This window comes from Pteropus alecto, unplaced genomic scaffold (assembly GCF_000325575.1).
Source record: "Pteropus alecto unplaced genomic scaffold, ASM32557v1 scaffold7, whole genome shotgun sequence".
Lineage (NCBI taxonomy): Eukaryota > Metazoa > Chordata > Mammalia > Chiroptera > Pteropodidae > Pteropus > Pteropus alecto.
This window is the reverse complement of record NW_006494614.1, coordinates 16,891,093-16,912,897: the sequence shown is the minus strand read 5'-3', so window position 1 is coordinate 16,912,897 and position 21,805 is coordinate 16,891,093. Positions and strand designations below refer to the sequence as shown.

The 21,805-nt window shown below is 30.5% G+C and overlaps 1 protein-coding gene across 1 annotated transcript in view; it reads right to left on the bottom strand.

Annotated features, from left to right (window-relative positions):
• The window catches only part of PHIP (pleckstrin homology domain interacting protein), a gene marked incomplete at its 5' end in the record, with an annotated part of 109,464 nt that overhangs the window by 48,553 nt on the left and 39,106 nt on the right, over positions 1–21,805 (bottom strand). The window contains 10 exons of the mRNA XM_025042934.1: positions 1,281–1,506; positions 2,528–2,656; positions 13,605–13,739; positions 14,165–14,318; positions 15,083–15,181; positions 15,938–15,978; positions 16,072–16,172; positions 17,558–17,628; positions 18,863–18,963; positions 19,243–19,464. Of these exons, the coding sequence (XP_024898702.1) occupies positions 1,281–1,506; positions 2,528–2,656; positions 13,605–13,739; positions 14,165–14,318; positions 15,083–15,181; positions 15,938–15,978; positions 16,072–16,172; positions 17,558–17,628; positions 18,863–18,963; positions 19,243–19,464 (1,279 nt within the window). The remainder of the gene's footprint in view (positions 1–1,280; positions 1,507–2,527; positions 2,657–13,604; positions 13,740–14,164; positions 14,319–15,082; positions 15,182–15,937; positions 15,979–16,071; positions 16,173–17,557; positions 17,629–18,862; positions 18,964–19,242; positions 19,465–21,805) is intronic.

Genomic DNA, 21,805 nt, shown 5'->3' with positions numbered 1-21,805 from the left:
CTCTCCAAGAGACTGAAGACATTTAATTTGTCTTATGACCAAGACTTCTCTAATAATTGAGACTTCTCTAACCTGAATGCCTGCCTAGACTTCTTGAATACTACCTGTTCTTAGATTCTTTGAGTTCATGCTGTGTCCATGTATCGAGACATTTTAGTTTCACAGATTCCAGACATTCAGGTCTGCTGGACTGTACTACTCTCTACAAGTGGCAGCAGAGAATATTTCTTTAATGCTTCTCCTCACTCTCCATCCTGAGTGAGCATGTCTAGTTCCAAGAGCAGCCCTTCCTATCCAATATGTCCATCTTCATGGCAATTTCATGCCCAATCCTTTAAGAAAAATAAGAAGTGGGTTCTCTATAATGCAGTGAAATTGGTTTTTCTGTGCTGCTTACAGAATCTAAATTTATTTAAAAGTTACTCTTTATATATCCTGTATGTGTCCTTTAAATCTTCTTGTCCATTATGTTAAGAGTACGGAACTTAGAAAATTTTCTTAAACATTTTTCTATACTAAAATATAACGGAAAGATTCATAATTGTAAAACTAGTTTAACCTTCTTTATAGAGTCCATTATTTTCACTTAATAAATTAGTGCCATGTTTCTTGTCAAAGGGGGGAAGATGTCTGTTGACCTTGTCTCCATTTCAACTCCCATTCAACTCCATAAATAATTTAACACTCACCCTCCACAATGTCACTAAAATAGCTCTCAACACTTTTCATCCCTATATTACTTATAAACTTTTAAAAGCCAATCGCCTCTTAAAACAATCTTCAATGTGAATAGGTTATCTAGTCTTAGTCTCTCTCTCACAATTAATTATTCCATTTAACATTTATGACAATTTTTAAACATTTATCTGTTTATAATTGTGTTTACTAATCTACTCCATGAAAGTACGGATCATGGTAGTCAGTAATCTAATTCACTATTGACTACCATAGCTTAGCAGGTGTCAAGAACAGAGGATATTCTCAATATATGTTGCTGCATGAATAAATAGACTCAACTCACACCAAACATAGAGACTTTTCCTATTAGTCCCCAGAGGTTATAAATGGATACACACCAAATTATTGCTTTAAATCTCCGTTGTACCTTAATTATCTTAAAACACTTAAGCATTATTCAAAGAACTTCGGAGAAGTGTAAAAAAATCATTTTACTTCTCATTTGTTCGAAGCAATTAAAAACAAAGTGTTACAAATTAACAATTTTATAAGGCTTCAGTAGGAAAAGAAAAATTGGGTTGTCTATGAAAATGAGCATTTACCTGAGGAAGTTACTCCCATCTGAGGGATGAGTTGCTCCTCCCTGCAATTTTCACGACCAGGAACTAATCTCTGATATCTTGATGGATGAGGATTACCATCAACATCAACCAAAAAAGGGGGAGGCATGAGATGAGGTGCTTGCTGAGTCTGTTCATCTAATACAAAATTGTTGGCATCACGAATAAGGGGCCGATAATCACTATGAAAGAACATCTGATCGGCTATCTGTAAAAAGAAAAGGCCCATAAAAAATTGGAAAAACAAAAATTTATCTTTATAAATTTCTAATGGAAGGCAAACATTTTAACATAAATCATATTAAGGAATAATATAAAAGAATATTCTTTTCTTGAATTAATTTTAAGTAAATCTTTATATTTTCTATGTTAAAGTTTATGATCAGAAAATTAGTTACTTTGAATTTTCTATGGGACAAGAATGAGACTGTACACATTAAAACTAACATTAAAAACAGGTTATATAATTTCAAATTACATAGTAAAATCAATCTAGGCATAAATCATTCTGTATTATTATTTTCACAGAGCTACCATGTTTCATCTTACTTTTTAAATTACAAAATATGGTAATATTGTTTGTTTTAGCATTTTGCAAAGAGAAATCATTCAATAAATTTATTCTTTGAATTAAACTCTAATGAAAACACTTATCCTTAAGTATACAGTAAGCATGGTTTATTAATATAAAAAATTAACATGATTTTCCAAGAGTTAAAGCATTCTAAAATATTCGAAATATAAAATTATTAATATGAACTCATGCCTGACACATCTGTAACTTCAAAATTTTACTGGTTAATTTGGTTAATTTGGAATTTCTTCAACTAAACTATGAACTATTCAATTTTTACAATAATCTTTTATACCACTCTACTGCAAATAAGCAACTTTAAGTCTCTTAGTCACTAATATTAGTCTTTATTATTTAAAAACATTAGCTACATCAGTACGCTATACATTTTTGAGAACCACACAAAAGCCACAGATTTGGACCCCAGATAAATGCATATTATCCATAGAAATAAAATATTTTACATAATTTCAAAGAGACCCTTTATAGATAACATCTCCTATCCCCAGCTTATTTGCTCCAATTCAAGAACTACAATCTAGATCGCTCTAGCAGGCTAAATAAAAAGTTATTCCTTCTGAAATAAAGAGATTAAATACACCTCCTAAACATCCATGGCTTAAAAAAAAAAAAAGATACAGTCATCATACTCTACCTTGTCATATTTGCTACTGGAGCCAAAGCCAAAAATTAAAAGATGTCCATGAGAGTCTGTGCATGCAAAATGCTGACCATCAGGAGAGCATTTGCAGTCAAATACTGCACCATGTCCTTGGCCTTCAATCTGAAATGTATTTAACCAGTAATCAGAAAACTGCCATCAAAATATAAAGAACTGGATACTATTGTTATTAGAATTTTATGATGATATATAAGTACACATCCTAATGAAGTGAAGAAGCATAACAGTAACAAAATCTGTGAATATTCACAAAAAGTGCCAGATTAATAACCTTGAAAAACAAATTGTTCTATTTATCCATATACCAGACACAATTCAAGAAATAAAACAACACCTATCTCCCCCACCCACAGAATTCCGCTTCACATCTTAAACTCAGACTTAAAATGTAACTGCGCCTTGCATTCCATTTTATCTGCATTTAATCAAGCCCTTTCCACAAAGGCTGACAATGTGTAGTAACTGTAGTGCTTTTTCTTTTGTAACTCTTAGAAGTAGTAGCCAGAGAATTACTGCTCACAAGACACCATTGTTTTTTGGTTATAAGTTCCCTTGATGGTCTGACTCATCTTTTAAATGGTGAATTTCAAAGGTTAAAGAAAAGGTTTTTTTTACCTGATAATTGTTTTCTGTTTTCCAGTTCCATTAATCCAGAACGAATGGGTTTCTCCCTGCAACCTGTCAATCAAACAGAGGTGGCCAATCACCACTCTGAATTTTTTGCTCTCAGTGCTTCTTCAGACTATGTTCCAGTTGAAAACTTCTTTAGCAGTATTCTGAAAGAGGTAAAAACTCTACCCTATCTAAAGCACATCTAGGGGCTGAATTTCAGAAAATAATTAAAATAGGGAGTTGACTCCCTGACAAATAACTACTAAGGATGATTTTCAACAAATGTGATTGGATTTCTGGATTAGCAGAATCGGAACACACACATATTATCAGGTAAGAAATACCTCCTCTCTGTTCCGGTATCCACTGATCTAGAACAAATTGAATTTTATTAGTAATATCCCAATATCCCAGGAAATGCTTGGAAAAGAGAGAAGTGGTAATTTTCTTTCTTTAGTGTTAAAAATATGGCATAGGGATGAATATGCAGTTCACCAAATACAGAAGTAAAATTAAAATTTAGAAGAATAGTTTATTTCTTGAGGAAAGTTTACATTTTGGTCAAAAGAGAAAACATCACATTTAAAAGAAAGGCTCTCCTTACTAAGTTTAGATACCACAAATGGGATTGCCTCAAAAAGAAAACTAGTTTTCCCTTTAGCTTGTTGAAAAGAAGGAATGAGCCCACTGGTGTTTATTAATGCTGTTTTGGATAATGATAATAAAGGAAAAGAATAACATTCCTTAAAATTTAATCATATGAAAGAAAATTGGTGAACTTATCTGATGTCTAATACACTTAAAAAATTTACCATAAAAGCAAGAAAATGAATCCCTAAGAAACAGGATCATTTGTTAGTTGTGAAGAAAGTTGAAGGATAAGATAACAGAGGAAGGGAACTGATTCCAAGTCTATTTTAAAACTATTCAAAAATGAGAAGGAAAAAGAGAACTATTTCTCCAGATCGACATAAGGGCATTGGTAGCTATATAATTTAGTATTTGCCAAAAATTAAAGACTACAAGTAGAAATATCAGAATTCAAGTCCCTATTTTTCTGTTTTCTAGGCAAATAAAAATTTATATGTACTGTTATAAATAACCACATCAACAAAATTTACCTCTAAATAGAATTTTACATAAAAAATTCAATACAAAGAATTGAAATTGCCTTGGCCATGTGTTGTTAGATGTCTTATTTATCTCAGTTCACTTTCACAAAAGATAAGAGAGGGGAAAAAAACTACTTCAAAATATATTCTAACATAATAAATGCTTCCAGAACTGTAATATTATTATAAGTCTAAGTAATTCTAAGGATACAGTGGAACTGAGGAAGAGATTTGAAAGAAGTATGACTCAGCAATGCCAAGGATATTTGACATTCATAAGCATGGTATCTCTTTCATGGGATGTTTAAGCAATCTTGATTTACAATTTTTTTCTTTTTTGGGGAGTGGGTGGGGTAAGTGTGAGGATTAAGCAACCCTATCCCCATGCTATCTGTAGCAACCAGTGTTGCCACATTTACAGTTAGCAAATCTCTAAAAGAATATTTGGGAGACATGGAACTTTAAAGCTCCAAAAAAGCCAAGAAAAAAATGGCAATCCTATTGAAAATAACTATGCTTCCTATAACGCATGCCATTGTGAATATGGCAGGATGGTACTAATTTTCTTGGTGCAAGGCATCTATCTGCCTAACTCCAAAGTTACTTTTATATGGAGGAAATTGGTTTATTTCAGTAACATCGGAAAATAGGAAAAGTACATTAAAATGTATTTGGATTAACCTTATTCATTAAAGGCACTGAAAGAATCTGCTTTATTCATGAACCAATTATAAAGGTGCCCATAACCTTATTAATTAAAATGCCAAATTTATCTTTAGTAATGGCTCCTCAGATCAACACCCATAACTACAAAATGCAGACAAGGCTTTTCATTTGATACAAAGTAGAAAAATGTTTTACTTTCCCTAAATAAGTATACTCTAGCTGTTTTTATGATTTATGCTATTAACTAAACCTACCAAAAAAAGTTAAATTTCTCTATGAAAAGAATTTCATCTTTTTTAACCAGGGTCAAAGTATTTATAAGAATTCGCAAAGAAAAACTTTAATAATGAAGGCACTGTCTGAATATGTATGTGTGACTAGAAAGCAATGAGGCTTATATTCAAAAACCCAAAAGAAAAAAATACCATTTCTATCCATATTAAAGTTATATGGGCCTAACATAAAATTAAATGTACTGCTTAACAAGAGAATAATCAACATAAAATTTAATACTGTATAGAACTTATGCTAGTCCTAATGTAGCTATAGTGAATTTAAAAAATGAATGAGAAATTTTCAAAATAAGTGAGTTTCAGATGAACCGTTCCTCTAATAAAATTGAGTATGCTTGCTAAATATTGAGACGTTAATAAACACATAATAAAACTCCTACACATTAAATCACAATAAGGAAAGTTGAGAAAAACCAGAAGACAGTATTTACTGATTAGTGCAAAAATTTCAATAGGAGTTAAAAGAGAATAGAAAAACATATTCGGTGATTATGATAAAGAAGTTATTTTGTTTTGTCCAAAAGTTGAAAAGTTAAAATACTGACTCCTTTGTAGGAAAATTCTTATAATGACTAAAGAATTCTGGAAATACTTCCAAGAAATGAGTAGTATAATCTTTTTAGTTTAGAGGTTATACCGAATTTTAAAAAAATCAATACAAAAACTTATGAGTTAAGATCTTTGATGATGTCATATTTAATGAAGAATATTAGTACCTTATTCAAGGCAGAATACTATCCACAACTTCTACTATAATCTTTGTGAAGCAGAAAGGTGAATAATTAAAGGAGACAAAGGAATGAGGCCCAAGATCCAACAGACCTCTCCTCTAGTAATGGGCAAATCGCCTAATCTGTGAAATGATAAGAGATAATTTAAATGATCACTAGAGTCCTACTCAGTTCTAAAATCCTATTTATCTGATAATCAGGAAGGCTTTTTGGAGGAACTGGACAAAACTGGAAGTGAGGTATGCTAAAAGCACTAAAATGCAGACTAAACTCACAGGGTCTAAATTATATCAATCATGAGGAACTCGCATACAGCTGAATATGAGAAGTATGAAGGAAGTATCTAAGAAGAGGAACACAGTACAAATCAGGAAGGTTAAAAATATATGGACTATCTTAGGCAGAATCATTCTCTTATGGAATTATTCCAAGTCTATGACTGGCATCAATTTTTTTCTCATTCACTTTTTAAAGTATACCATTGATTAGAAGGGAGCATCTTACCTAGAAAATACTCCATAATTTAAAATTATGAATCATTTAAAATACTTAATAATTTTATATGATAGACTCAAATTTCTTCCTTATATATGAAGAACCATTACAGTTTATCAACTTGGGGGAAAATAAACTGAAGAATGTACACTGGATACTGAAGACAGACACTGTTATATGTATGATTAAAACATGCTTTGGCCATCTTCTGATCATTACAGTAGTTACAGAGTAAACAAAGAATATATCTTAAGGGAAGCTATCCACACTCCAATAGTCCAGGTGCCATCAAATTACTTTAAAAGATCATTACTGAATGAATGTTTCCTTTAATACTGAAAATCCTCTATGGTAGTATCATTACATATAAAGATAGCTATTTAAAATAAGTGGTGCCAAGATAAATAAAATTTATATAAAAAGGAAACTGCTGTAACTGGCTTGATAAAACTTATAGATATATAAAAGTGATTTTGAAGAATCACCTTTCCTTTTCTTCAAAAATAAATAACTCAATTTCATATTTAACAGCATTTGTTTACCACATTCTGATTTCTTGAGGGCAGCAATAGTATTAATCAAGTTCTCCTTGAAATCTATTCTCCTCCTTTGGCCTCTCTGACATAGAACCTTATACTCTCTCTAGAGTTAGAGATCTCTTCTCCAATATGGCTATTTCTAAAAGGTTAGTCTTAGACCCTCTATACTGCTTTTCCTTATCTCCATGAGGAGGTAAATACATTCTATATGGAAAATTTCAACATCTCTTTCTCTAAATTTACTCCTCACCTCTCTAAGTATTCTATCTCCAAGTGCTGGCTAGCCACTTCCACATAGATAGTCCGACATCATGTCACAATAAATGTATAAAAATGAACTAAAAAAATCAGTTTTTCTTCACATCCTTCATATTTCTATTATCACTGTTATCAAAATCACCTAGGCTCAATATCTCAACACATTTATTAAATATTTTGTAACTCTCCACCCTAATCCTTCTGTCAGCCACAAAACATCAAGTACTATATATATATATATTTCTTTTTTTCTTTCACAAATTTCCTACTACCTACTCCTAAAATTTTTAATTACGATTTCACTAATGAAAGTAGTTCTCACTCCACCTAACCAATTTCATACCTGAAATACTACTATTGGCATTCAACTTATTTTTCTCGTTTCTAAAATATAAATTTAGCAAAATCCCCACTATGTTAACTATTCTTTATGCTCATAATTTCCAGCCATCAATAATGCACCTCAACTTAACACCTTTAATTTTATCATCCCTTTTTCAAATTCTAGTCCAGACAAATTTTCTAAATTATTCTATGAACATGTCTTAACATTTTTTACTTGGTTACTTATAATATTCCTCTTATTCATAAAATTAATTATTTTTCTTACTGATTCAATTCTTATTTATCTTTCAAGGCATGGTTTCAATTTTTCCTCAACAAAACCTCTGACCACCTGAAGTGCTCTCTACCATCTTTAGATAGAGCAATTATATTTTCTCATATGCATGCTACCATTTGAAACTACTTATCAATACTTAAAAAAATTTTTTTTTCCAAGTGTATCTCCCCAATTTAACTGGAAGCTGGCTAAAAACAAGTACCATGACTTACTCTTCTTTGTGGTTCCCCTGTGTTCATGAACAAAATAAGCACTCTAACATTTGCTAATTGAAATGTCTTCACCTACGTGTTTACATAATGCATTTAACATAATTTCTCTTATAATTATCAAATCTCAAATACCTCTGTGATAACTCACAAAGCATGTCAATGAATTACTCCATAGAAGTAATTCACTAAATAAAGTGTGACAAGCTAGGGACAAACACATTCATGGCAGCAAATTTTAAGTTATGTCTTTGATACCAGATATAGATGAGAAAGAGACGGATAAAATTTAAAAACCCCAGAAAGCTGAAAAAAATTAGCAATAACTAAAGGTTATAAACAGAAAATTGAAAGTAATAATTCCTTACCCAGAAAGGTTGAAACAAAGACTAGAAGCATCAAAGAATCCTTTTAACACAGAGTGTTGATATGACATCTTGTTAGATGATGATAGGGGATGGATGGATGGGTGGGTGGGTGGAAGGAAGGAAAGAGAGAGGGAGAGAAAGAAGGAAAGATAGAGAAGGAGAGATCGATATTTTGAAATCCTTATTTACAAGAAAACACGATATTAGATATACCTTTTCTTTCTCCCTTTCCTAAATACACGTGGCTACAATAGTCCAAAACTAAAATAGAGGTCACACTGAGAACATGTTAATGTCAGAAGTATGCACGTGCAAAAATTCTGAGTGGTGGTGGATTGGCAGCCTCTGCTTGTTTGAAACGTTGCAAGGAGAAATTTATTTTTCTGGATTAGTGGACACTGGAACATTTTTTAAAATCTCAAGTAAAAAGAAAGGTTAACAATTACAAAAATAAGAAAAAAATTATTAAATAAAATTGTTATTTGGAATTTACCAATGAAACAACAAAAATAAAGCAAAAATCAATTTCAGTAAAATTGCCTTCTAGCAAGAGACATTCTACACTCTTTGGTTAAAATGAAACCAGACAAGAGGCACCAGAAAAGAGCTTTGAATAACAGAAATAGAAAGACATGGGGAGAGACATTCATAGACACAACTAGAACAAGATATAGAGAAAAGAAAAGAGAGCTGGAAAGGTAAAGTAAAAGTGCCAAACACATGAGGAAAGTTACTAATGTGGAATCTATAAATCCCACCTTTTATTTACTAATAATCAAATAGCCTAGTACTAAGAAATTTGAAAGTCTCTTTTCATATCTTTTCAAATAAATTTAATATTCATTTAAATTTACAGTTAAAACTTAGTTATACTGTGATAATTTAATAGAAAAAAACTAAAAAACTTTGTATATTTATACAACCATAATATTTATGGTTATTTTAACTTCTAAACTTGCCTACCTCTTTCAGAGAACAGAAGTAGTATAAAAACCCTCAACCTCAGTTCAGAGAGTTCGTACCTATTTTCAAGTTATTTCTGGGAATAATTTATCTGCTTCTTAGCATTTAACTGGAGTTGAGAGCATTTAAACTAGAGTTTAGAACATTTCTTGTCAAAACAAAGCTATACTGATATTTATCTATTGCTACTGCCAAAAACAAAAATGTGGGCTTGCTAAACTATATCCAAATAGTTTAGAATATTCTTAATATATACTATCTGCCTTCAATAAAATATCCAAATATACTCCACTTTTACCTGAACACTCAAGTTATATAAGGACTGTTCGGCCAAAATATGAATAATTTACATAATTTTTTGATAACCATAAAAAAGTAAAACTTAAGGCCTAGATTTTTTTTTTTTTTTTAAAGAATAAAGTTGTTTTATGTCCATCGCTTTCAACAATATTTCTTTAGCATCTTTCTTTGGTTAATAAAAAAAAAATAAAAAGGAGGGTTCAAAGTTTCTGCCTTATATATTATGCTTTTCCAACACATTCTTTTAAAATTTTAAGATTTTATTTTAGTTAAAGATAAGGGAGAGAGGGAGTGCAAGGAATATACTGTCTATTCCATTTCATACCCTATATTACGCCATCTCACTTGTCATATACTCCTTATAAGTAACAGAAACAAACAGAACATCCATTCCCCAACTGCTTTTATCATTCATATACTCTATGAAGAAGAAAACTAACAGTAAAAATAATGAAAATGACTCCATCACTTTTTTTTAGAGAATACCACTAGCAAGTTGAGAATCTATTTATAAGATTTGGAAAATTTTAAAGATAAATTAGGAAATTATGTAAGCATATAGGGAATTAAATATCTTTCTCTCAAATCTCAATCTCAAACCTTTTATTTTTTACTTACAAATTTAGATGATCCTAAAATAAAGTAGATGATTTTTAGAAGTGTTGTCATGGCTTGATACAGGGGGAAAAAAAAGGAATCAGGATATTTATATGAATGATGACTATCAGTGCAATATTAAAATGTTAATGGCTCAATATTTTAATTTTATAAAATGTATTCATAAATTTATTAAAATATAATTACTATATATCAAACAGGCATTTAGAAATTCAATCTTTCACCTTTGAAAGGCTTTTTGATGATTTAGAATTTCTGACTATTTCTAAAAGTTCGAAAAATTTTAATTTCTATAATAGGTAAGTGCAATAAAATGCTGATTAATACAAAATAATTAGTATATGATTTCATTACCTTTTGCAAAAGGTGTTATAAATTTCAAATGGAAAATTCAATTATCATAAAAGAGGGACTAATATTAAAGCAGTATTCTCAAAATATACTTGACAAAACCTTTATTTTTAAAAATTTGTATATAAAATTTTTGTTCTTTTAAAGGCATAATTTACATTCCTTATTTTCCGGCCATAGGTTTAATAGTGAATTTTCTTATTCATGTAACGAGCTTCAATTTTAAAACTCAGACAGAAATCTTAATAATACTTCATCTAAACGTTCACCATTTCTAGTCTAAAAATGGAATATTCCACTAGAATTAATCCTTAAATCCTCCATGGCACTATAAATAGTCTCTCTACATAGCGCTCAAAAAATATTATGATTACTAGTACGATTTAATGTCAGAGATTGAATTTGCACTCGGTCAAATTTTATGGTATTTTAGTAACTTAAAAGCTTACTTATTAGTTACAGAGACTCAAATAGTTATAACTACAACTAAAATTCAACATTCATGATAGCAGAGAGTGAACACAAGCTTTTCCACCTCCAACTGTTTTCATTTTCTTAATAGCAATGCTAGATGCTTTATCTTCCATCTGCCCATAGATAAAACAAACAATGAAAAGTAGAAAACAGTGAAAAGCAAAAACTAGGGCACTTAGTTAACTTACAAATTAAGAGACAGATAGAATGCCAAACTAAATTACAAGATCCCAAAAGATGTACTCAGAGTTAATACCATTATGAAAACATTTCACCCTGGACAAATGACTAATTGGGTAAGTTGGAAGCTGGCTGTGCAATAACCAACCACAACTATAGTTAGCATTAAGAACACATTAGCAACACACAAAAAATATAGTTTTAAATCTCAAGTACCCGTATAAAGCTGTGTGACCTAAGTAAACCTGAGGAAATCATTTCATCTCTGTATGGTTTCTCCATTCATAAAACCAGTAATAAAATCTACCCTGATTATATTACAAAGTTTTCCCGAGACCTAAATGAAGTAATATGCAGAAGTATTTTGGAAGACATTAAAAATCATGCAAAAAATTAAACAGAGTAGCTTGATTTTAGTGAGAAAGAGTAAGTGACTTTTTAAATGCAGAATACATTTTTAATCTTTTTTACTTTACGTTCTATTTTTCTCGCAATTTGAAGATTCTGTGGATACTATCCATTTCTACTTATTATACAGATTTGTTTCTTCTGCCATTTATTTTTCTATCTCTTATTCAAAAAGAGCAGAAAAAATAATCCTTATCTAAAACTCATTAAATAATAAAAAATGTTTAAGGCAGTAATATAACTAATCCCTTAGCTAATTTCAAAGAGCATACAATATAATATGGCTGACTTCTACTCCTGGTTGTACACTAATCTATAATAGTCTAAGTATAAATCACTTCAATCTCAAGGTGCTGTAATTTTCATATCTACTAATAAGGTAGAGTATTAGTGTTATTGACTTACCTGATGAGAAAAAATGCACCTTTATAACTTGGGGTGAAAGCAGTATTCAAGTATGAGAGAAAACTTTCCCCATAAACAGTCTACTAATACACCAATGCCCTTTGAAAATATAAAATTACTAAAGTCACTAATGTATGTATAGGCTACAAATTGTCTTCTTTTGAAACTATAAAGATAAACTGAAAAATGACTAGTTTTCTTATTCAACAGAGATGGCGCAAAAAAGCAGCAAATCAGAAACACAAGGATAGAAAACAAGAAAAAAATGCTTTAGCAGCATACTTAAAAATTTGCTTTTAAAAAATCTCCTATATACATATAATCACTAAGGAAATCCATCCATCACTAACAGCTATACTCCAAATAATTAAATCTTTTTAGAAAAATAACAATTTAACAAATCTTATTTCCTACCTTATTGTATACTAAGGCATATTGATAGACAGTTAAATTCCTTCACTAATAAGAATTCCTTTTATTTTTACTAACTCTTCCCTCAAATTGTTTCTATTAATTACTTCTTACTATATAGAAGAAACTACTATTATTAAGTATAGAATCACTTTCATAAAATTTTTTCATAAACCATATTTCACAAGATTGCTTTGTGAAAAATATTTTTGCAAAAAAATTCTGATCAGACACTATTAATTGTTCTATTATTACCAGACATTTCTATCACTGATTTTTGAAAAATCTAAACATGCTAAACTAGTATACACATGCTTTTTTTCCTTTGTTGAAAAATATCACTGATATACAGACAAAGAAGTAATTTAACAGTAGTATTAGAGGAGCACCTTACACTTCATATGGTGGTTAGAGAAGAGTGGAAACACTGCAAAGTAAGGTGGATGTGATAATAAACCACTGTAATTCAAATATTCAGCAAAATACACTAAAATACTATATAAGAAGCAAAATATGGAGGAAAAAAGGCTTAATTCCAAATAAATATCTAACATAACTTGATAAACATACTCTAACTTGATAAAAGGCAAGAATGCCTGATTTTTTGGCTTTAATTTTAAAATGTATATTATTTTAATTAAATTGTTGTACTACAGGCTAACTAATGAAGTACAACACAATACATTTATTATACAATAATAAATATATTATTTACAATATATTTATTATAATTCCTTCTTATAGTTTTCCAAACTTGTCTTATTTATATTGTATCTTATTTGTGAGTTTCTCATCAAAGTTTCGCTGTTAAACTATTTTAAAAACTAGCTTAGTTATCACAATATTCATGTATTTATCATGTACATTTTTCTTTTAAATTTAGCATCTAAATAAAAAGGTGGAATAAGTAATTTTTTGAAACTTAGTCAAAATAATGTCTGAACCAATTCTTAAATGGATTTCCTTTGTGATATGCAGAGTACCTGAGTCAAGGAGTCCCCAAATCTTAACAGTTATGAAGAGACTAATAATTACCATATTGAAATAAGATCGAATTTTTACTCCTCTTGCCAGATCCCATACTATCACGTTTCCATCGTGACCAGCAGAAAAGAGAACTCTTGGATCGAATGGGTGTGGCTCAAGAACAAATACCTCATCTTCATGACCCTGAAATATTTTTGAAGTAACAAAGAATTATAAATATCAAAAAAAATATAGAAAATTCAATTAAATGTCAATATGAAAACATTTCTAGAATTTGAGTTTTAAGTCATTAAAGTGGCAAAAATCTTCATATTTATCAATGTATAATAATGACACTGAGCCAATATCACTGTCCAGGGCTCTGCTATCATTTAGTGAAAACTGAGAATACTACTGATGCAGCCCTACATACTAAGAAACAGCAAGTATTTATATTAAATCAAACCTGTTTAACTGCTTTTTAAAATATTTCCAATCTCCTGAAAAGACCTGTTACTCATCTAGCAAGTAGAGTTTTTAGCTAACATAAAAGACTTTATTCTTCAATGAAAATAATACATTCTACAATGTTTCAATTATACCAAATAAAAACTGATCTTTTTTCTCACCATCAGGACGTGAATTAGTTGACCGGTATAAGAATTCCAAACTTTCAGGGTCATATTATTAACTGCAGTTATAACTGTATTGTCATGCCGATCCCATGCTACCATTGTCACTTTCATTTTTGTAATTTTATCTTCTATTCCTTGAAGGTTTTGGCTAAAAGTGATGGAAGCAGTATTTGTTTAAACTGACATTATTTATAAATGCTAGTTTGACAAAAACCTAAATGTATTTTCTTATAATTTATATTTATTAACATAACTATCACTTAACAATAATTAAAAATAGTTTGAATAAATATAGAATGATGGCAAAAAATCACTGCACTGAATCAGCAAATCCAGGATTCCAGCACTACTAAGCCTTTAGTGATAGAATAATTTTGAGTAAATATCACTGCTTTAACTCTGGACCCATGAACGGTAATGCCGCACACTCTCCATCTTTTACTGCTGCTGTAATACCCTAAAACTGCTTTGCTCTCCCATCCAAGACTACTATACACAAATACCAACAGAAAAAAAGTGATATTAAGACCAAATTAACGGTTAAGAGTTATAACAATTTCTTTTGGCTGGAGAAAACCACTGGATATACCACATCACCCCTTTGTGATGGAACATCATAACATGTTCTGCTTTAAAAAAAGGAGTGAAATCTACAACTATTCTTACAGTACTATCATCCCCTTAACAAAACTGAATTGAAAAAGTCATTAATGCAGCAGGTCTTCTCAAGTATTTCAGAAAATCATTTCATAAAAATTAAAGCCTTTCAACAATAGCACCTCTATTTACTACAATCATTTTAACATCAATTATAATATATACTTTTATAGGCTGAGTCACAGCAACCTGTAATATAGCATACTTTAAACGATCTATCTATATTTATATATTATTTCAAAGTTGATCTCTTACCCTGCTGGACGAGTAGCCATATCCAACAAAATGCTCTTCCATTCTCTTCGTTTAAACTGCCAAATACGCGCTGTGCCATCACGACTCCCACTTACAAACCTGTATTAAAAGGAGCCCATCCCCCAAAGAAAAATCACACGTTTTATCAAAATGTAGCTATACTTTTCAATATTCTAAAAAAGATAGCACTCATCTTTACTTTCACAGCATTCTAATACATTAAAGATTATTCTATCAGATATTCTCTGCAAATCTAAGAACTTCTGATACTTAATAGGTTTTAAAATTTTTACATACACATATTCTAATATGCATGGCTAAGTCTCAAAATAACATTCAAAAGTGATCCAAGGCTACTATTTACTACTTTAGAAACAGAATCGATATTTTCCAAAAAGTACTGAATTTCCACTCAGTATTAATGAACATGACTTGTTTTACACAAGGTACTTAGAAATATTTTTCTTTCATTTTAAAACAACATGCAAAAATTTATACAATGTCATCTAAGTTTATCATCAACAAACACTTGTGCCTCAAATATTACATTGTGATACATTTCTAATCTCTATTAAAAGCTTCCACAGAATTTGATATATACAGGAAATATACAGGGTGGGTAAAAGTCCCTATTATTAAAAGTGGCCAAATAAATTAACATTATTACAAATAAAACATAAACATATTCACATGCATGTGAAGGCTATATTTACTTTTCAGTATAACTGGTCGAGATCTTTATTTTAGGTGGTTAATTTGCATACAATTCTAATTAAAATCTGACTATAAAAACTGTCTTTATTTCATAATTTTAAAATTGGAATTAAATTTGACAAATAAAAATAATTATTTTACCTGTTACTAGTGTTGGAAAACTGGATACTGTCAACTTTGTCCTATATGTAAACAGACAAAGAAAGAGGATCCTGAATATAAACTGTTAGGCTCATTTAAATTGTACTAATTTAATTCTTTTCACCCATACTTACAGTATGAAACTCCAATTCCGAAATTTTCTCTGGCTGACCTGATCCAAAAAAATAAACCCTAATAATATGATCTGTGCTTCCTGTGGCCAGAAACATTCCACCTGAAAAATAACAGCAAATATTTATGAGTAAAACGCAATTGCAAAATCTCTGAAAATGAGATAATGCAATGCAAGCAAGATTACCACAATATATAATGAATGATTAATACTTTACTCTAAAATTATTCCTAATTATCCTAAGTATGGAATACATCTAACCTGAATCTAATTAAGAAGTTTGTTAACATGGCTTTGACTATGATGAATTTTTCAATATTTACAGAAGTAAAGCTTTCCACTACAAATGATTTCACCGATTTTATAATCTTATCATATTAAAATTAATAGTTATCTTTACTAGAAAACATGCCTTTTAACTCCTGAAGTCCTTCTCTTGTCTTATTTCCCATCTTTTAAAATTCTATCAAACTTTTAGGGCCCAACACCTTCACAGTAAGTTGTCTTTACAAGTGCTGCAATCAAATGAGCTTGCTCTCCTCTGAACTCTCATTAAGACCTTTGTCTTGTAGCACATATATTCTACCTTCCATTACAGTTATTTGTATATTCAATTTACTCTCTCCTTGGAATCACCACTCTTTTATAGTGTTGAAAACAGTGCTATATAAAATTGCATTCAGAGTACTCTGAACAAAAGTATAGTGATGACTTTTGTGTTATTGACAAGGAAGTAACAGTGGAAATCCAGAAGTTAGAAATTAAACATGTTTAAATATTAATATGGCAAAAATAGATTCATGTCATCAGTTTGCAATCACTTAGGTACTACTGCTATCCACAATTATGAAATGAAAAGATAAAGTAAAACCGGAAATAAATGTGGAACCGGTATCAGGAACATTAAATATTAAATCTATTCATGTTTCATTTCATTTTCTCATCAATTCAATTCAAATCTCCAGAACATAATTTGTTTAAAAAGACTCTAATATCCAATCAAAATGCTGCTGCATAAACTCAAAACTTAATTGGAAATGTCAGCACTGTTATACGGCTCCTTTTTAAAGAACAAATAAGAACAATATGGAGCAAAGTAGTTAATAAAGTTGTACAAATATCAATCAAATTTATTTAGCTATGAGACACCTCCAAAATCCACAAAAATATAAAGCAAATTCAAAATATCTTTCTTCCAGCAAGGTAACTACTTGAAGATTTATTCTTCAACGGAATAAATTTTGAAACTATTTACTCTCTTCTACCACAGCATATGATCTTCTTAAAGAAAAATATTAGTCATGCGAGTATATAAATTAAACTCTAGCAAAGTTCGAATATTTCTAAATTAATTTCCATCTTTTGGCATATGTATGAGTATATGACTTATATTACAACAGTAAATATTTTCGAAAATTTTATGTGTTCCATTAGAAGCTTTCTAATGTACAACTTTAAGTGGAAAATTAGGGAGAATTAAATCTTACCAGCACTAAAAGAAGAACAGATCATTTGAACTCCAGGCCTAGGGCGCTCTGTAAATTTTGCAGGTCTCGGACTACAATACAAAAAAATAAACAAATTAAAAATATCCCAAAGTGACTAACAACACCAGAAATCAGCTGTTTTAAAAAACAATCACCGAAGGACAGCATTAAATAAGCAACAGATGGCTCCCTTCCTAAAAACAAGTTCAAAATCATTATGTGTCACAATCAGCAGATCCTGTGGAAACTCTAGATTTTGTAGAAGCTCCTGATTACACAACAATCCACCCATAAAACAAGCCCAAAGCCACTGCTACGCCAGACTGTGTTATTAGTTGCAATCACTCTAATGAAATTTAACAGGTTCTCAGTTTTTGATAAAGTAGAATAGACTGCACATATAAATAAGGAAATAGATCATTCGTAAACATGAACACACTAGCAAAACAGGTGATGCCTCTGTGGTATATGTATACCACCAATAACCTAACTTTTCCAGTATTAGACATTATTAATTAAATATCTCTCTTTATCTTCTACTGTGATAAAATGTCTTGTAAGACTCCAAAAAATAAGAATCTTACTCTTAACCTAGTGAAAATCTTAAGACTGTTTGACTCATATCAACTATAATGTTCATTCAAAATAGTGATCTATAGAAAATAGATAAAATATTTACATAGCTTGTATAATTGTATTAGATTATATGTCTTATGTTAATACTACTGGCATTAAATATTCAATGTTATAATCGACCATATTAAAGAAAAAAATTAGAGATTTTTACATGATACCAGCTTCAATACATATGCAATGCACTGGGGATGCTCCAATGCAGTGATCACATTTAAAGCCCTACTTAATATACTTTTTGACCTAGTTTTTGTCAGATTGGGGGAAATTTACAAAAATAATTAGAACCTTCAACTTTAACCAGAGTGCACTGTACAACTTTCACAATCCATAGTAATCGAATATAGAGTGGTTTCAGTCCAATGATCATTTAGAGGAAAAAATGAGTGGTAAAACAGGTACATTTTGAAGGAAAGAGCAAGGGCTAGGAAAAGAGGAAAGAAACAAACATGTTAACATGAGAAAACTTTCTTTGAAGCATGAAAAGAAAAAAGGAAACATAGAAATGAAAGAGGTCAATGTCAATGAAGAGTCAAAATGAATGTTATTTACTTAAGAAGAAAAACTAAATTTATTCCTATTGTTAACTTTATAAATTTTGCAATTTCAACCATTAAATTAAACACATTTATGTTTTCAATGTCACATCCATGAAATAAAAGAGCAACTCACTTTATTTTAAGGGTTCCGGCATCCCACAGCCAAAAACAAATAGTGCCATCTGCCCCAGTAGAAGATAGATATCTCTTTGAGCCACTGCACAATGGAGAGAACTAAAAAACAATCAAAGAAAAAAAATCTTTACAAGAGTGACACAGTCCAAATAATAAACCCATTTTCACCATACAAATAGCATCAATAACAGAATTAGAAAATGCCCAGAGTTGAGAGTCATGACTACCAAGTTAATTAAAGTCCGTGTATTTATAAAGAAAACAGAAATACTCTTTTCGTTTTAGTTGGCTTTCTACAATAGATTATAAAAGTGATTTCTTAAAAATTTACTTTAGATTATAATCAAAAAGGATTTTTAGAGGGATTAAAACAACTACCTGTAGTGATGTTATAGAGGCACTGTGGCCCTGAAGAACAGCCAAAGGCGCACATGTTCGAAGACACCAGACTCGGATCATTTTATCACAACTTCCAGCTGCTATCATGGTATTCTCATAATTTACAGCCATGTCTGATATTTCAGCAGCATGTCCTCTTAAAGTAGCTAATAATCTCCCATCATCTGTTGCCCAGATTTTCACAAGACAGTCATCAGAACCCTTAAATCAGAATGAATATTAATAGAATTAACTTTCTAAATTTTAATTCAAAATATTAACACATATAAAAAAATCATGTCGTGTCCACTTCCCAAAAATTGTATTTTTAAGTAGTGAAACATGTTAAATACTTGTGTTAGGAATCTTCTTCTACATAAGGCTCTTTATTTTATTAAACTATTCACTTATAAAAAATATCCATGTGCCCAAATCTAACAGATGAAGGAAGATTTCAGCAACAACTAATATTTACCTGTATCTCCTACCCACCATCTACGGTAACCTCTAACTGAAATCTTGAAAATATAAACTTCTGAAGTAGCAAAACAAAATTATAATTGCAAAACAATTGAAATATACAATGCTGAAAATGAAAGAAAGCTCATTTGAGACTTTTTCTCCTAGGAAGCTAAAAACATAAAAAGAATGAGTTTCCCATCACTGATCTTCAGCTAAATACATATAAAATCACTTGAAGCCAATTATCAGGAAAAAATTTATCTGTATGAAGGCAATAAAAATACATAAACTTTACTTTGCGACAGCAGCATAAGCTCAGCAAAAAACTGTTATGAATATCTGTATTTACAAATAAACATTTCGATTTCACGCAGCCAGAGATTAGAACTTCTAGGCTTTATTTTTATTCTTTGTTCTCTAATTTTCCTTATTTATCTTATAGCTTTAAGTTTATAATCTTTTCCCAATCTCTCTTTAGTCCCTCTATTTTTCATTATTAAAAAGTTTTAAATATAAAAAAAAGTACAGATTATCATTAACTTCATATATCCATTCCCCAAATTCAAAAGTTATCAACGGGTTTCAAAGGTTGCATATATTAAAATTCTTTACAATCGTCCAATCTAATTTTTTTAAAAAGCACCATTACATTTGACATTAGAAAGTATTTAGAAGATCTATAAAAGCGAATGATACAGACAAGTTATCTGCTTCAATCTGATAATAGATACGACATATAAATGATCACACAGTATTAACAGAACATGTTAAATGCTGTACCCAAAACAGACTCTGCCAACACAACCTAGAATATTTTCAGTTAACTATAAACCAGTTCTTTTGATTGAGCTTTGAAGCAAATTAAATAGGTTACCAACCACTAAAGTCTAGTTAGTAATAAAACTTAACTTTGGTAAATTATCCACACTAAAATCTGGTATTACCATCACATTCACTTAATCTTAGGCTCTTCACCTATGAAATAAGGTTAAATTGGATGATCTCTAAAGTTTCCTCCACTTTTAAAATTTGGTGATTCATGCATTCATGTATCCATTTGCCTTGCAATTAAAATATGTGCCAAACACAGGAGATACAAGAATGAGATGCAAAGATACAGTATTCCTATCCTTATTAAGCAAAGCAGAAATGCATAAGTGCAATAACATGTCCTAAGTGCTATAAAGATGAGATCCAAGCCAAGGAGCAGCCTGTTTTTCCAGAGAGATGGAGAGAAATCCAGAAGCAGTAATACTTAAGAGTGTTACACATGAAGAGGCAATGTAGTATAGAAACTTAAGAGCACAGACTTTAGGGTCAAATGTGTGAGTTCATGACCTGTCATTACCACTTTCTAAATGCTTGACAGTGAGCAAGTTTCCTATGCCTCAGTTTTCTTATTTGTACCTACCTCATAGGGTTGTTGCAAAAACTAAATGAGTAAATGAAAGAAGAGTGCCTGGTACATATTAAAAGCCATATGTGGACTATCTACCATAGTTTTGTTGGTGGTAGTATTCTTATTCTTATTCTTATTTTAATAATATTCTTATCAGTTTTAAAGAACAAATATTCCGTATGGCAACTAAAGAGAAAAGTATGATCAAAGGCATAAAAATGTGAATATGAATACTTCAGGAAACTGCAGGTAGTCTGTAAGCTAACTTAGAGTATGAGGTAAAGGCATGAGGATGAAGTCAGGAAAAAACTGTTAAGGACCTTTTATGATATACTGAAGTCAGGAAAAAACTGTTAAGGACCTTTTATGATACACTAAGAAATAAGATATAAAATGGGGATCACTTAAGGTTATCAATAAATAGGTAAATATCAGGATCAGATTTATGTTTTCCAAAGATCATCCTGGCATCAATGTGAATTAGGCTAGAAAGTAGAAGATCAGTTGAAAGTTGTTAAAATCATACAGGCAGGAGAGAACGGGTGATAAAACTGAGATTATTATAAAAAAGAACAATCAGAAGAGATGGATACAACAGTTGTTTGGAACATTAAATGGATGATGATTATATTACTTCTATCTGTGGGAAATAAAGGAGCTGTGTTAGACTATGACTTCCAGAAAGCTGGTACTACATGGGAA